This window comes from Parasteatoda tepidariorum, chromosome 2, assembly GCF_043381705.1.
Source record: "Parasteatoda tepidariorum isolate YZ-2023 chromosome 2, CAS_Ptep_4.0, whole genome shotgun sequence".
Lineage (NCBI taxonomy): Eukaryota > Metazoa > Arthropoda > Arachnida > Araneae > Theridiidae > Parasteatoda > Parasteatoda tepidariorum.
This window is the reverse complement of record NC_092205.1, coordinates 61,379,064-61,397,248: the sequence shown is the minus strand read 5'-3', so window position 1 is coordinate 61,397,248 and position 18,185 is coordinate 61,379,064. Positions and strand designations below refer to the sequence as shown.

Sequence of the window (18,185 nt, the reverse complement as noted above, 5' to 3'; positions counted from 1 at the left end):
CTCTTAGAAATATACATTAGATTATAATTTTACATAACATTTTTTGTTTTTTACTCAGAAAACAAACAAAAAGCTATTGACCACTGCAAGCAATCCTACGAATGAAAACGCTCCTTTACAATACTTAAATCTGAAAAAAATATCGTAGACTTTTTCACGCTTTAAGATGTCATTTTTTTTATTTTTTATCATTAAACAGCAAGAAAAATCACTCTTCTATTCAGGAAACGTATGTCTTCTCTCTGATCGTACCATTCATCGCCAAAATAGTCACCAATATCGTTCTTTTCCTTGGCGATGTTTTTTTCTTTTTTTTCGATATGATCATGCTAGTTGGGATATTTTTTTTTCTTTTCCTCCCAGTCCGAAAATATTAGCGTGGATCCCGCAGAAGGGGGAAATCCCCACAAATCCATCAACTAAATCCGGAGAAAATCGGAGTCCTGATCTCCCCATCGCCTTCGATTTCACCCGAAGACCGGGTGGATTGATTGCAGGGGCTTAGCGCCCCGGATTTTTAGAGTTCGAAACGAGAGGAAAGAGTTGGCGGCAGTTACCAGAGGATGTAAAAGAAGAAAAAAACGGAATCAGTAGTTTTCTTTTTATTTATTTGAGGATTGAAGATTCAGTATTTACTTTGCTGTCTTAGAGCATTAATTTAAAAGACGTGAATCGGCAAAGAGCCACGAAGCACAGCTGTTACTTCGCCATAGGGAGTGAAAATTGGGGATTTTTATTCAAGTCGGTACATTGCTTATTGAGCAGGATTTGTCTCTCTTATCTGTTGCTGTGCTTTGGTTTTTTTTTCTCTCTCAAAAATATCATGGATTTTATAATTAATTTAATTAAATGCGATTCATCATATATGAAACAATATTTTGCAAGTTTATAAATTTATAGATATAGTTGCTTTGAAATTACTGTAAGTTTACTTTTAAAAACAATTTCTTGCAATAGCGGCACAACTCAAAAAATCAAGTTTTGAGATAAGTGAGTTTAAAGTTTTCATTGGTATGCAAAATGCATAAGAAATGCTTTCGTTTCCTTAAACGAAGATTACCTTCAAGTTGAATTATGAGTTGTGCAAGTATTGCTGTGTATTTTTATATTTACACCTGTTCTTAGTCCAAAACGCGTGTTTTTTGAGTTGTGCCACTATTGTAGCCCATGAGCGATATATATATATATATATATATGATATTTAAGATGAAAGTTAAATGTCGCAGGTTCGAGTATTGAATTAGTTTATGAATCAACTCATTGGAAAACCAAAAGTCATAAGCTTGGGAAGAGAAAGTTAAAATGATTGAAAGAAAGAAATAAAATTGGAAGACACAAAATTATACTAACTGCTTGGAAGTATAGACTGGTGCTCAATTATGTTTCAGGGCAAACAGAACCAACCTTCTCATTAAGCCATAAGCATTACTTCGCCCCGGATAGCCATGATTTATAAAATCAAGTATCTGTCTTTAGTAATTTACTATTTTACTTGATTTAGATTGATATTTTATTTAGAATCTTACTTTATTAAATCAAGTGTTTGTCCACAAATACAATCAGAATACCATTCATTATTCAAGAGAAGCTTACGGGGAGATTTGCAGCTATTGGAAATCAGCTTTTCACTATAATGCATAAATTTAATGCGATTAATTTAAGATAAATAAATAAATAAATATCCAGTAAATTAATTTGTTGGAAGGGAATAAAATTTTTTTTCTTTTATCTAAAACATCAATTTGAGTTTTAGACGAGTTTAATGAAATTAATAAATCAAGGAAATTAATTAGACTGATTAGATTTTATTAAAGTAAATTCATTTGGATCTATAGTGTTGTACTTAATGTTATCGATACTGATAACACTGAACTAAGAAAAGCAAAATTCTGCATTTATTTATGTATTTATTTATTTATTTTTAAAGCGTTTTTTCTCTTTAACTTTATATAGTCCCTCTTTTCTCTTCAAATTTGTCCTGCTTCATTCTTCTCTTTTTTTTTTCTTTTTTTTCCCCAAAAGTTACTACAATCTAAGTTTTATGGTATGGCAATTTTTTGGTGACCAAACTATATGGTATTTTACAGCTGTTTTATCATTTCAGCATATTAACCTAATTTTTTACTCTCGAATTGGTGTAATTCAAATTTTAAACAAAATTAATAACAGAATTAATAGAACTCTTTATTGTAACAAAATTTACTCTCCTGTTGCATTGATCTTCTGTATTTTATTATCTATGCCATCAACAACAACAAAAAAAAAAGTATTAAAGATAAAAATGTCTGTAGTATTTGATCTTAAAAAATATCTAGTCCACTATCGACTGCCAAATACTTGGTGCTTCCGACATATCTAGTTCGACTGCGGTTTTTTCTTTTTCCCGGACGAAAAAGAAAGGAAAATTCCACCATTTCATATTACTTGAAGCTCTACTGCATCCTCTCTGCTCACTTGTCTAGGAAAAGAGTTGGCAGCAGCTCTACTCTTTCACAACTCGTGCGTGAATGTGATTCTAGCTCAAGTTTCGGCAGCCTTCAATTTCCGCATCCAAGATTCTGCTAGCCCCCCTGTTTTCCTCCCTATCCGGAATTTTTTTTTTCTTTTAAAAAGAAAACTTCCCTCACTAATTCAAAAACTTCTCTTTTCTTTTTCGAAGCGAATAAATCTTGGGCAACGCTAACTCCTTTTTTACCAGTTGTGCAACTGTTACGGTTTTTTCCCGTGATATTTCTAGAAAATGGAGAGGGAACGTAAAAGGAAAAAAGGAGAGAGGGGTAGAGCATTATTCCAGTCACGATTTCGAATTGGAAATAGTCACGTGGTCTAACTACAAATCTAATACTCGCTTCATCAATCAACAAAAGAGTATTGGTTGTCATAATTCGCTGGTCAATTGTTCCGGAATTTTATTCTATTCAGCCGTTTAGTTTCTTCTTTGGACGCTTTAAAATTGCTAGGTTTCGTTATGGCATAACGACGTAGTACAATTGAAAAGTATTTAGAAGATGACAGATCAGTGGCGTGCGAAGCTTTGGATACCCAGGTTAAACTCCTGAATTAGGAGCCAATGAAAGAGCTCATAAAGTGAGCCAATTTAGTTTAAAGAGAAAGAACCTTTGGAGCAATGTATTTTTTTACGAATCTGAATCCATAATTTGAATTCATTTTTATGTAAATGTATTCGGATGGTTTATTCATTGTTTGAAACAAAATATTTTTAAATGAGAGACTTCATTATTAAAATTGTTTCGAAATATTAATCATGTTTAGAATATTCATTGTTTTTAAATTAGGAATCGATGATACGTCAATTATTTACAGCTCCGAGTTAAATTTAATCCATTCTGTATTTCCCTTAGTACATATATATGCTAAATCATTATACAATAAAAATTATCTATTTAATGCTACTTTTATAATATTGTCAGATATAGTTTCAAGTGACAAATTATGTTGGAGTTGTGACCCATATAATATATATATGGAACTGAGAATCTCCCCTACCCCCAGACCAAATCACTATAGAGCCTTTATTTATGTTTAATACTAGATTGCCTAAGGAAGTCATTTTGATTGCTTTTTAATATCAATTAGAAAAACGATGTATATAATGACACAATTTCTTAGAATTTTATGACTTTTATAATTATTTTTATTGTTGATATTTACTAATACGTAACTTGTTATATAACTGAAAATAATATCAAAAATATTAAAAAGTAATTTTGAACAAATTTCTTTATACATTAGTTATTCTTTCACAAAGCAGTCATTTTGACTGCTTTTGGGCAATATAGATATTTTAGTCTTTCTAGAGTTAATAAAAATTTTGTATGTTGTCTAAGGAACGCAAAGGAACCTTTTATGTAAAAAAAATAAGTTATTAAAACAAGCCGTCTAAAAACTAATGTTTGCCGTTTGTATCGCTATTTGCTGTAGAAAATAAGCCAATTCAAATTGGCGATCAAAAATGATAATAAAACATTTAATTAACATCATCTTCCCAGACAATCGCACTTGTTTGTGAACAAGCCTATTAATTAAAAAAAATTTTTATTTATCATCATCCAATTTGAAATCTGTCATAGCCGAACTTCAAACAAAACAATTTATTGTTCCGTTTTAATTATAAGAAGAATATTGCAGTTTCATTGCAAATCGAACATATTTTCTGAAGGACCTCATTCGATAGTCATTAAACTTGGAAGGGTAAAATAAGAAATGTACAAGCTCAAGATGGTTTTGCCTTTAATTTAGCTTCAAAATCCTTCAATTTTTAAAATTCAATATACATTAGCTGACAAATTGATTTAAGGGAAAGGAGAATTTATAATGGATTCCTCTATTAAGTTAAAACTACGCTTTGTGGAACAGAGCAACCCCCCCTCTTCGTAATCAGCAGCGTTGTTCTTAATGCACTTGTTTAATGATGTATGGAATTAAAATTTTGTCATTAATCATATTTCTTTAATGAGGCTACGTTAAGGCAAGCTCATTATTCGCTTATTTTCTGACAGATTGCGGTATCAGAACATCGTTGAAGCAAAAGAAGGCATGTTTAAACATGTAGCATGTTGTCCAAAATTCACTCTTTCTTAAGAATTTGTTGATTAAGGACGTTAAAGATTTGTTGTTAGCAGTTGTAGATTAAGAGTAATCTTATCATTCGTAATGCATCATGATGATATGTTCTAATACAGATGAGTACGAAGATGTTCCATTTATAATGATGGATTACAAAACTCATTTGGAAATTTTTTTAGTTTGATAATAAGTTAAGTTTTTGTAAGATAATAGGTTTAGTGTCGGATGATTCTTATTGCATTCTATCACCTTTTTTTTTTTTTAAAGAGTACCGATAATTTATTCGAAATATGACAAAGATTAAAAAACACCTGTGTGTTTATAGTATTAACTTTCGTATAAATCTATAGATGTCAGTAACTATTTTAAGGTATGCATATCTCAGAATTGATATTTCAGATCTATTGATTCGACTTATGCGATATTTAAATAATTTTTTCTAGAAAATATTTCCCATACATGAAGCTATAAAGTCCTACATACATAGTCAGATTTAGGGATAATTTTTTTAAAGTAATTCAGGTGTTTAAATGTGTCTTTACTTCACGTTGAACATCTGCTGGTCTTCCCATCGACTTTCTAAGTACTCAATATTTTCCCACAGTTCCGAATGGCGCAGCTAATCTACCCCGTCTTGAAAATGTCATTTTTGGTCCAATGGCCAAAGCAATGCTGTTATTGCACAGTTTCCAAGAATACAAAATAAAGAAGAGAAGTAAATCCAAATCATTCATTCACGCTCAAATTGGTTTGGCACTAACTGATTTCTTGCGCTCTCCGAAGAAGAATAAAAAAAAATTCTATGGAAGGGAAGAAAAAATAATCTTGAGTAAGAAGCGGGTGGTAAAGTGTTAAGTTCCAACAAACTTCGACACGGGCACGGTCCCTAAGGCACCTAAATATACGTTCAAGGTGACGGAGTGAGTCTCCTCTGGAATTGCAATGAACAGCTTATTATTCTTGAAACGTTCTTTTATTCTGTTCCATTCCTCGGTTTTATTGTCGGTAGTCCGGCTGTTTCCTTCCCTTACTTTTGGGATGCAGCGATTTGCACGCGCTTCTTGTAGCTAATCACCTCTTTGGACCCTCTTGCAATGCGATTTTGCTGGAAATCCGTCGTTTAAATAACAGGGTATCTTGTAAAGGTGACTCTCATATAAATTAGAAGAACTCTGTGGGCGTCCTGGGCGTGGTCTTGTATCCATTCAACGCCTTTAAAAGGTGGTCTGATTGGATGTTATTTGTAGACACTGCCCTCTGGTGCTTGCTGAATTTGAATATCTAATGGTGGAAAATTACCTGTTAGGAGCTCGTAAATTATATGAAATGTTAGGAGGAAATCTGAACCGTGTCCTTTGATTTGATTTAGATACTCATTTAATTCAAATGGTGTCTCTTGGTCTTACGTTAAATGATTCATTATTTAATGACTTGAAACTCGTTTTTTTTTTTCTAAATTCATTTTTATTCATTTCTATTAAAAATCATTTCGTCTTCTTTAACGTCATTCGTGATTGATAGGTTTCCATTGTGGAAATAGATCTTTGTCTATAAAGATTTCAATAGATTTTTGCACAATCTTATCTGCCTTGTATATTTGTCGTTGATTGTACATTATTTTATCAATTGAGTAAATGATTGTTAATCAATTGAATTAGCTAATTATGTTGTAATTGTTATTTATCCTCCCCTTTTTTTTTTCAAAGCTGATAGATTTTTTTTTCCATCCTTCCCTTTAATTTTAATTAATTTAGACATTTATTATTATACCGACCGGACTGTGTAAGGGTAAAGGAACTTATCTTGCATTAGAATGGTTCTGGGTTCAACTCCCAGACAAGGCATGAATGTTCTTTCATTCTCTCAACTATCTGCCCTTACAGTGGGAATAACTTTGGCCCGTCTAATATGGTTTCCCCGAAAAAGTGGCCCACAAATCTACCTTAATACGCTGGAAATGACAAATGTTAATACAGGTGGCCATTGGAGAAAAATATTTATTATTTTTTTGATGAAGAAATATTTTTGGATTCCTGTATTGAATTGAATGAATAGGTGAATGGCAAACAATGCCAGCAACAATGGTTTTACTGCTCCAAACGGAAACTGCGTAGCGTAATCTTCTTGAACTATATAGTATAGCACAAATGAAAATCATTGGAAATCTCGGGACGGAAATCTAACTAAATACGGGATCGTGTAACCTAAAGTTTTCCTGAACCAACAAATTTCTTAAATTATATAAAATTGTGTTAAATCAGTTGCAGTTTTAAAAATAAATTCTCGTTTACTGATGTCTACCTCCTGCTTTCTTATCTTTCAAATTGATGCCAAATGAACAGCAGGTTTGGATTACCACCCCGACGTGTTAAATTATGTTGACATCGCAAAGTCATCAGTAAAAATCTATTTAGTGGGGACTTGCATCGCTTTCTGCACAAGTGATTCTTTTTTTTCCTAGTTTCTATAGTCAAACTTAGTTCATATCTCCGTGTAATCAGCCTAACCAGATTACGTAATGTCATTAATGTTTGTAGCAATACTGCTGATTCCATATTCTGTGTCAATAACTCAACTTGTTCCAACATTTAAAATATACTGAGCTATATTTTAAGTCTGTTACATTTATTGTTCATATTTTTGAATTATTAATGATTAATTTGAGCAAGACTAGGCTTTCATTTACTTCGTTTCACTATTTAACGCTGTTTTTCGAAAGCTCTGTTGTATTTTGAATTTATTCTTTTTTCGAATAGTATGCTATTTTTATAACTGCTATGAGTTTGCAACTGTTACCTCATGACTGTTAGGTTAAGTTTAGCCTATCTAAAGCTAGCGCTGTCCATGCTTATTTTGAAAATGGCGCAAAATGTCAATATGGAGAAAAGTCACTAATTTTTAATATTTAAAAACTTACTCCAATGCTGCATTACCTGGGCTCATAAAAATTTGCAAAAACTGAAAATACGACAGTGATTTTCATAATTTTCATCTAAGATGGAAAAATATCCCCAAATTGTCGATTTTTAAAAAAATTTATGAACTTTTAAAGTATCTGAGTTATTTGTCTATTTTAAAGCCCAGATAATTATAAAATACGATAACACATATAGTTTAAGATCATCGAATTGCTTCAAATGTAAGGCACTAGGGCTTTTTATTTTCCTTGGCGACAGAGCTTCGAAAAACAGCGTTAACTTTTTCAACTAAAATGCAATATGCAGCGACTTTATTCACAAAAGTAACGATTTTATTTGCCATACCATTATGTTCGTCGCTAGATTATACTAAAATATCGGAAACTAGGTAGGTGCAAATAAAATAGTCTAAAAATGCTCTGAGATTATAAATCATGTTTCAACCTTTTATCTTGACATGCCCCAAGCGTAAAAACATTGGCAAAGTAAAAACTACCCAAAGAGCAACAACCCGATGAAAGCGATTATATCGATTTCTTTCCTCAACTGCTACTATTTCCCTTTTTCGTCCAATTTGAGCAATTTTCCTAATCGTTCTTACATTATCATTATATAAATAAGGAGAAATAAAACAAAGAAACTAAAAATGATTTAGTTCTCTCTCCCGTTTTGGTTTTAACTCTAATTTCGTCCTGCACCTCCCTTTTAACTGCATTTGCAAAACTGATGATTTATCATCAGTTTTTTTTTCACCACCAGTAAATCGTTTGCTCAATCGCAATACTTCATGTTTTAGCACTGATAGGTTTGTATAATATTCTTAACTAAATTCGCGTTTGAAGGTAGGCTTCGATGTTCTGTTTTTTTTTTTTTTTTTTTTTTTTTTTTTTTTTTTTTTTTTTTTTTTTTTTTTNTCTTTTGTTTTTATTATTATTATTATTAGAAATTGATAGCCTTGCAAATAGCATGATTGGAACTCTATTAATGAATCATCATTTTTTCTTCCAAAATCAAATTATATTTTGTAGGCGTTACCCTTCGATTCATTTTGCTATTTTTCTCAGAAATAGCGTGTGAATAGTGTTTTTTCGAACTACTCAACTGTTATTAACGGGTTGTGTTTATAGTTACCAATTATCTCGCTGTAATTGAGAATGTTTGTCTAATGATTTTGGAGCAAACGTTTAATAGCATTACAACAATTTACGAACTACCAGCTATCATCGATTGGTATTTATCCTCAGTTTTCGTTCTGTTTTGTTTATCAAGCAATTTTATGTTGAATGCATCGTTTGATAGATTTACACGAAAATAATCTTTTATCGATTTAACTTTTATGTGTGTTGAAAGCTGTGAATTTATTAACGATCTTATTGAAAATGAAATTTCGGTCTATTCTGAAATGTTATAAATGATATTGTAATTAATATAAATGATACTTCGAAATTGAAGTGTTAATTATTTCTAGCCAATAAAAGCTTGTCTCTGTCATTCGGCGTATACCTTTAAATTAAAACATTTTAACTTAATTTATTTTTTAGGATATTATGATTATTATTGATTTATTAGTTTCGTAACAAAGGGTTCGCGCTTTCCACTTCATTTAATCAAAATATTGATGTCAAATTTATCTTGATTAAAACATTTTTTTTTCAAAATGACAAAGCTATTTTAATCACTTTATTTTTATTTGCGCTTTGATAAGTAATTGACATTTCAATTTTCTAACAGTTTCTTTTATGTCTAAGTAATTTACAGAGATACATTAAAGAGCTTGGGGCAATTTAATAAGCCACATTTTCAAATGCTCTATAAAATGTCTCTTGATTACGCTGTTTTCTAGATGTTTTTAAAACAAAATTAGTCGTGGAAGCTGGTTTTTTATCTCCTTAACGTCTCACAGCTTTATTTATTTCTATTTATAGCAAGAATTTTTATCGATGCATTAAATCGGAATATATAAAAACAATTTAACCTAACTTTATCTCCCCTTCCCCTAAATTAATGATTTTGCATGATTTTACCAGTAATAAAATCCAAAGTATCCTTATTTGGGTAAAAAGTTAATATATAAATTAATAAATAATAATAGTAAAAGCTATAAAAAAATTTAAGAGCAATTTGCACATAGAGTATAATTTTAATCTGCAAATGTTGAAATTTCAGAAAATTTGTATTTCGTTGGATATTTACCGTACGGCAAAATGATAAATTAATGTAATTAGTCTAGAAATACAATTTATTTATTATTATTTCATTTATTAAAAATACCCTGATTTTTCTTCCTTAAAATGTCTGTACTAAGTGTAGTGTACTAAAACATAAATCAACGAACGGCATCTTAAAAAACTAAATTTATACTATATGCAAATGTTTATTTTCTCAGACTTAAACTAAACTTTTCTAGTTATAATTTTAGAAAGCATCAATTATTTTCTTTGAAATATCTAGATTATTCTATATATGAAGTTTATTTATTTTGGATTATTCACGCTTAATTTAAACGTTATTCTTGTTTCGAATGTTTACAATAGAGTTTAATTCCTTTCCATACACACTAAAACTCGCTCTTAAGTAAATTTGTCGAAGCAGTTTTTCTGTTTATCTAATTTTTACATCTTACGAAATAAATGTAAAAACAATTTATTTGTGGATGTTTAAGTTGTTGAAATATATATATTCTAGTTTTATTGACGTAAAGATATTTTTTTAATTAATTCAGTCTTTAATTTTTCTTTTTCTAATTTTACTCCTGTTTTTCCTACCTTAGATAAACTGTGAATTGGTTGGTTGTTAATAACCAAAATGGTCTTTTATTGGAAGTTATTATCTTTCCCTGAAAACCTTTTATTCGACTTTTTAATAATTTATAAACATGTGGATGAGTGCATAAAATTAATTTGATGTCAAGTTATGTTTAGCTTTATTTGATGTCAATTTTTATTAAAATATATATATTTTTTTTCATGTGCAGTGTGTGGAGTGGAGAGGCGACCTTCCTTCTTCTAGTCTTATGTGCCACATGGACAGTGTTGCCCCTTTTCCTACATGATGAAAAGCCCCTGACTGCTTATTTCTTCTTAGGACTAAATATTTTACAAGGGCTATTAGTTTTCCTCTTTTATTGCCTCAATGCCGGAAAAGTAAGCAATTCTTTATATATGTATATATATATATATATCGTCGTCAGCTCACACGATTCTATCCGCAAATTAGAGTGCTTTCCAATATTGTATTAAGACGGCCAAAGCAATCCACAAATGTATCAAACGCGCATTGATTTATTGACATATTTTGCTTTGGCTATATTAAAAAGACTCTAATTTGCGGATATAATTGTGTGAGCTTCCAACAATATTATATCGTCTTGTTATTTTGTTTTCTAGCTTTTTAGCCTTTTTTTGTAAGCTTTTGAAAGAATTGTATAAACTTGTTATTTTTTGTAGTTTTTCTTTTTCTCCTAAAATTTTTTTTTCTTTTAATCGTGGAAGACTTCTACCGAATCATTTTTAAGGTAGGCAGATGTACAAAATATAAAATTGTGGTTGATTGCTTGAGGAATAAGAAAATAGTTGGAAAGCTATTTATAAACACCTCCAAGTTTCTTCAAGAAATCAATCTGGTTTTTATGTTTTTTTCATCCTGTTTTCCTCACTAGTAATTGAGCAGATTTCAGTAGTGTTCTTTTATCTTCAACGCTTAAATATTATATTGTGACCCCCCTGATGTTATACTTTTTGTTCTTTATTTTTGATAAGGATTCAAGGGCATTAATTATAGTAATTATGGAGCACTTTATACAGTATGTAGTCAATGTATATGGTTGTAAAAATTTAATGCCATTGTTTTGTGTTGCGTGGCTTAAACTAAATTTTGACTGTGTGGGCTTTATCTTTCCAAAAATTACTTGCAGTATTTCTTGTAATTTTTCATTTCAAATATGAATAATTTTTTCGAAAGGTAAACCTTTGTATAACAAGATTTCATTTTCCTTCGTCCAATAGAAAAAAAGAACGTTTCTATCTGAGACAATTGTGCCAAAAATTAGGCATAGGGAATGAAATAAAAGATGGCTATTGTTGAGTTACCTTAAATTTGCATTAGTTTTTATTTCGACCCATCTTGTACAAAATAATCTGAATTTAATCCATTTTGCCCAAAACTATACTCAACTAGATTTTTAAAAAAGATAATTCTTAAAAAATGACAAATTTACTAAAAACTGGTGGGTGCAAAAAAAGAATTACATCATTTATGTTAAAATCTAAACTCTCCTGCTCAAATTTTTCTTCAATACAATTCTACATTGCAGTCACTTTCTTGCTTCACAGGAGTTTAATCAAAGAACATAGATTATTTAATATTGCTCACTTATCACTCTCTCTTCTCAATATTTTTTCACGTCCGTAACATTAGACATGAACCTTATTCTATAGCTTATGTACCATTTCTATAGCTTATTTACCATTTCCTTCAATTGTTTCAGGTCCAGAGCACTGATGAGCCTCCAGGACCAGACTGGTTGTGTTCGTGTTTGAAGGAGCCACCTCGCAGAAGAAGCCTCTACAGTCCTCCGGGCAGTTGCCCGCACAATGTCAGTAATCCACTGTCAAATCCACATATCAATAATCCTACGCAGACGCTTTATCCAGGTACGGCTATCCCCCTCCCCCCTAACGCTTATAACGCGATGTTGCTCTATCATTAACTTCCATATTTCGACTTTTTTTCTGACCATCTTTTATTTCTGGTACTTATTTTGGGCTATTAACAGTTATTAATTTCCTCACTTAACTACTGTCATCGATGCTATTTTTCAAATTTGAGACATTATTTACGGGGCTCTGATTTGTAGGACCAATATTAACGATCGCCATCGGCCACCTCGCGACTAAAATCTAACAAATGGCGAGTAAAATGTTGCCTGTCAGTCGCCACCCCATTGCCACTTTTTTTTCGAAAATGACATTGTGTTAAAAATACTTTATAATAGTTTTAAAAAGACTATTCATACTAGGTACTTAATTTTTTCTTCATTTAAGAAATAAACTTTATAATGTTTTACCATATTTAGAAAAATGCCTGGCATTATTAATATCAAGGTTTTTTTTTATCGTTTAAAAGTGGCCAGTAGTAAATTTTGCTCTATATCTGTCCATATGTTTGCTCGTGCTGTTCGTTTCAGGTCCTTTTTGCCGAGCCATTGAATACTATATTGTTCAGATACAAAATCAGCTTAATTTTCGAAGATTTAATGGCCAGCTTGGAATAATAACTGGAACAGTTTTTGTAAGATCTGTTCAAATAAAAGTTATTTTTTGTTGCTATATGTAAATTAGGAATAAAGTAGCTTAATATTTAAAGATTTGTCTACATGCTTTTAATATGCATTAAATATTTATTTTTAAATTTTGGAGGAAACACGGAATGTGATTGATTTTCTAAACGTTTGCCTGAAAAAAATATGGATATCTTGTACAAGTAAACTTTGTACAAGATTTAAGTATAGCTTTAAAAATTGCACTAGTTGTGAAAAAAAAATTGACGATGTTAAATCTCCTTAAAATTCATGTCATTTATCAAATTTTTAAAACTTTAATTTAGTTAAATGCTAATTCAAAAATTTTTTAAAACGAGGTGAGCAAAACATTATTTTAATTTAAAAAAAATTGGAAATTACTTTACAGTAAACCATTTTAATTACATTAATTTGGTCAATAAATTCGATCGAAAACCTGTGCTTTATTTGCAATTAAAATTAAGCAGAGCAATTAAAGAAAAGAAAAAACATTAAATGTAGTATCCCTGGATAGAGATTTTTACAACAGCATCATGATATACTACAATATATTTTCTTGTTATACTCTTACCATCTTTTTTTCTTTATCTCCTTGTGATTTTAAGTTTCCTGACATTTTAACTTTTTCTGATTATTGATATGTTGTGAAATTTTTATCAGTTTGTATGCAGTTTTATAATTTCATGCAACTAGTATTAGAAATTGGTGATATGAATTAAATTATCAAGCATTGATCGAATTTTAATGCGCGATGCACCATAGTTTCCATTACTAGACATTACAACTGATTCTTTATTCATACTTAAATAAACCAACAATCATTGTGAGATGCTGGTATTTAAAAGTAATTGGTATTTTTTTATATTTGTATAACAAATGTGGGTTATTTTCATTATTATTTGGAATGGCAATTACAAAATCCCTTTAAAAGATCATTTTTCTTAAGTTGATTGCAAAAATTTCCTTTGTTTAATTTTTTTTATGTGCCATTAATTTCAGTATTAATTATCTCTATTTTGGCTATTAATGAAATATCCCCTTTCGGAAGCTTATGTAGAAATTAAGAATAACTGTTTTTAAGTATCACTATTTTAAATTTCGATCTTTTTTTCAATGCATCAACAATTCTCTGTTGTTGTTATTTTTCGAAAAGCATCTCCTTAACAACAAAAACCTTATTTGAGGAACATTGAATGCATAGTAATCTTTTTTTGCTATCGTTTCTCAATTGTTTTTGCTGTATTAAAAGCTCTAATTTGTTGAAAAAAGTTCTTGATTGCATTTCTGGAATATAACAGCACTCAATAGTAATAAATAAACATAGTTTGTATAGTTAAAGTTCAGATACTTAATAATCCTTAAAAACAAGTCTTTTTGATGCGAATTCAAATTCAGTTCCCAGATACTTGATAATTGTGTAATTATTATTAAGTTTACAAACTAGAAGACCCCTGACTCAAATTTATACAAAATTACCAAAGGTTATGGAATCTTTGCTAAGTCCAGGTATTTGAGGAACAATAAATGCATAGTAATCTTTTTTGTTATCGATTCTCAATTATTATTGCTGTATGAAAAGCTCTATTTGTTGAAAAAAGTTCTTGATTGCATTTCTGGAATATAACAGCACTCAATAGTAATAAATAAACATAGTTTGTTTAGTTAAAGTTCAGATATTAAATAATCCTTGAAAACGAGTCTTTTTGATGCGAATTCGTAATCAAATTCAATTCCTATATACTTGATAACTGTGTAATTATTAAGAAGTTTACAAACTGGAAGACCCCTGACTCCAATTTATAAAAAATTACCGAAGGTTATGGAATCTTTGCTAAGTCCAGGTATTGACCGTATCTGAACTAAATATTTCACATTTTTATCTAAAAAAATATATTGCAGTATTGAGTATAACCATAAATATGCCATTGTACTCTTGCTCAATAACAGGAGCTAAGCTAATATGTGTGTAAATTTTAAATAAGTTATTTGTTTGCTATTAGCAAAATTAAATTCATTTGATTTATGAAAAATCTGGGCATTTTAATGTGCTAAATATCATAACGTTGAAAATGCTTTGCTTTGCAGTTATTTTCCTTTTCTTAAATTGCATTCATTCTCTTTTCGAATTAAAACTCAAATAAAAAGAATCTTTGTCTTTTCTAATTAAATAGAGGATCTTATCTTAGGAATAGGACAACAAAGAGGGTGGGGCAAATATGTAACCTGAAAATGAATTAATTCTACTAATGCTAAACATTACAATCGAAATTGAAACCCGGGTGTTTAGAAATATTTTTTTTAATAAATTTCATTCTAATGTAAGTATTATCTGTGGGCGTTTATTGTAGAGGTGTTAAAGTAATTAATATATTTTTTAATAAAGTAAACTGAGATTTCTTTTGTCTTTGTCACCCTTTCAAGCTATTTAATGAAAACCCTTTGTCCCTGTTGCTTATTATGTTGCTTTGTTTTTTTAACTTTTTACTGTTTTCCCCCGCTTTGAAACCTTTCCAAGTGCCTGGATGATTGTTATTCTTTTGTTTGGATGTTTTTGAAAAATTAATTGAATGAGTTTACTGAAAGATGAAAATGAACTGAAAACGATTTAATTTTCCCCTCCATGTATATCAAGCTAATAAAAGCTCGTGTTTTATGAACTTGTGGCAGAATTTTGACTCGCTATAATGCGTTATTTTCTTTTTAAACAAATTTTTATAAATATAATTTGATGAGATTTAAATAACCTTTTTTTTCATTTTTCAATAAACAATAAGCTCTATTGTGCATATGAGATCAATGCATGTATAGTATTTTTTGTTTGTTAAGTATATTTTTAATTTAAATCTTCCATTATTTAATTTTCTTTGTTTCTGAGTTATTATTATAGGGAAAAAAATGTTATAGGAATAAAAAATGTAACACTGCAGTAGTAGTGGAGAACCTTTTCAAACATTAAAAATTCAGATGTCAGACTCTTTTTCATTAAAATAATAATAAAGTGTTTTTTTAAATCATATCTTCTCACCTTTGTGAACATAGATGGCGCTACTTAAGTTTATCCTAACAGTTATTAATACATGTTATGAGCTCCCAATTAAAATACATTTTACGTTATCAAATATTATTGCATATGATAAAGGAGCCTTCAAAGAACAGTCTTAAATATCTTTTCTACTTTGTCAATATGTTAACAAAATAGACACATGTTAACTTTTATGTCATGTTAACTTTTGTTTCAAGTTTTTTACAACGAACTATGATTGATTGCCCACCCAGATTTAAATCGATGAGTAAAAGTTTGTCTGGGAAGTAAACACGGCTTATACGCAGTGCTGACTATATTGCCACAATCATGGCTTTGACCGCGAAATTAAAGAGCTTTAATCTCCATGACCCCCCTGACCTACAATGGGTAATGCTTTACTTTTCTAAGATAGCCGTATCCAATTAAGCTCCTTTTAGTCAAGCCGAACTTATTCTAAAATTAAAGGGAAAAACTGAGATTGTAATTTTTTTATGCAGTATTTGTAGATTTTAATGTTTAAGTCATGTGTTTTATGTTAAGTCTTGGGTGTTGGTGTGGATGGGGAGATCAGAAAACAATTATGATATTGTAAAAAATATCACAACGATATTGAGTAACAATATTTATAATGCTGCACTCTATCATTCTGCAATGTGGTGAAATGGCAGTTGTCTTATTAAATGTTCTATTCTTGTCATTTCTGGCGGATGCCGAAAGTGACTGTTTGTGTCCTTTCAGTGTCCACCCCTGAGATGGAATTTCCTGGAGCCAGGAGAAACCCCTACCCATCGCTGTGCCACGCTCGGTAAGTTCAATGTGATCCCTCATCCACCCACTCCCTCTCGTCTTACGCCCATCTCCAATTCCATTAACAAACACCCCATCGCCCATCCTTGCTTAATAACTAAAGATATATATTTAAAAATTGTTACTGCTTGTGCTTGTCCAAAAAAACCAAATTCAGTGTGATCCGTCCTCGTATTCCTTGCTAATGTTTGCTTTTTGTAATTGTATTTAAGGTAGGGTTGACATTTTCTCTTGAGGAAAACTATTTTTTTCAGGACACTGGGAGTAAGTAGGAAAAAAAAAACGTGAGAAATTGGAAAAAAATGGAAGTAAAACTAAAAATTACTAATTATAGTTGTTTAACGATAACTATTTAATGACTGTTACGTAAATAATTCATAGAAACTGAACCATTGTCTAAGATAGGTACTCTGCCAGACATTCGTCTGGAGCTGTGGCGGTGACTATGGTAACGAGGTATGATTATTTTAAGTGGGGGTGCGGGGTTCCTCTTTAGGACTGGTTTCGGCGAGAGAAAAAGAAACCTCTTCATCGAAGCTACCCTCCCTAAATTGCCCTCTTCTTGTTTCCATAGCACCAGACTGCCGCAGACTTAGTGGCGGTCAGAGTACCTATCTTAGACAAACAGTATTGCTTGATTAAAAAACGTCATTGGCTTCAAGAATATGCAGAAAATTTGACATGTTTCAAGCTCTTAAAAGTAGGCACACATTCTCAAGACTTGAATGAGGAGAGAAAAAGCTGATTATTTCCGCTTCAATCACATCAGCTCATCTTGATGCCAAGGAGTCTTGTTTCATTGATGTCGATGTTGATTCGCTTATTAACGACATTAGTTCTTCTCCATAGCGCTTGGAAATGCATTTTATCCTGATTTGCCCTTCTGGACTACCGTGATTTTTTTTGTTCTGTTTTGTCATATTTATTTTTGTTTCACTCTTGGCTGCTGCAGTTTTCTTACTTTTGTTTCTCACCTTTATATTTAAAATCACTTTAGTATCTTCTCATTCATGTCACTCAAATCTTGAAAATTGGCCTCTATTTTTGAGCACTTGAAACGTATCGACTTTTATTTCATTCTACATATTTTTGAATGAAGTAATATTTACTGAATAGTTCGAACTTTAGACAAATAAAATTTTAAATAATTTTTTTTCATTTAATTTTTTCCAGAAATTTTTTTTTTCTCCAGATAATATATTTTAGTTTCGTGCAAACTTTAAATAATAATTAAAAAAATCTTAATATTTTTTTTCAACAAAATTTTTTTATTACGTGTATATTTTTTTTAAATTTTGGAAAAGTAATTTTGTTTTTAATTATTTTTCTCTTAATTAAAGCGGACTCTTATTTACCAATAAATTATGAGCTAATTTGTAATCCTTAAAGTTATAATACTACTAAATTTTAAGCAGAATACTGCAAAACTACTGAAATGTGCTATAACATTTATATTTGAAAGCATACTAGTTTTAATAAAAATACTCAATGGAAAAAAACTGCAGTTTTAAAATGTTCACGAATGTTTTCATTTCGTACTTAAATAAAC

General features: G+C 30.4%; 1 protein-coding gene across 10 annotated transcripts in view; it reads left to right on the top strand.

Annotated features, from left to right (window-relative positions):
• LOC107451346 (latrophilin Cirl) overlaps positions 1-18,185 on the top strand; it is a 627,655-nt gene that overhangs the window by 597,677 nt on the left and 11,793 nt on the right. For 3 of the 10 annotated variants that reach the window (XM_071177653.1, XM_071177654.1, XM_043039806.2), the window contains 2 exons: positions 10,480-10,648; positions 11,992-12,099. In XM_071177653.1, coding sequence (XP_071033754.1) covers positions 10,480-10,648; positions 11,992-12,099 — 277 coding nt within the window. Of the gene's footprint in view, positions 1-10,479; positions 10,649-11,991; positions 12,158-16,567; positions 16,635-18,185 lie in introns of all 10 variants that reach the window. The other 7 variants (XM_071177651.1, XM_071177652.1, XM_043039803.2 and 4 more) reach the window with 3 other exon arrangements.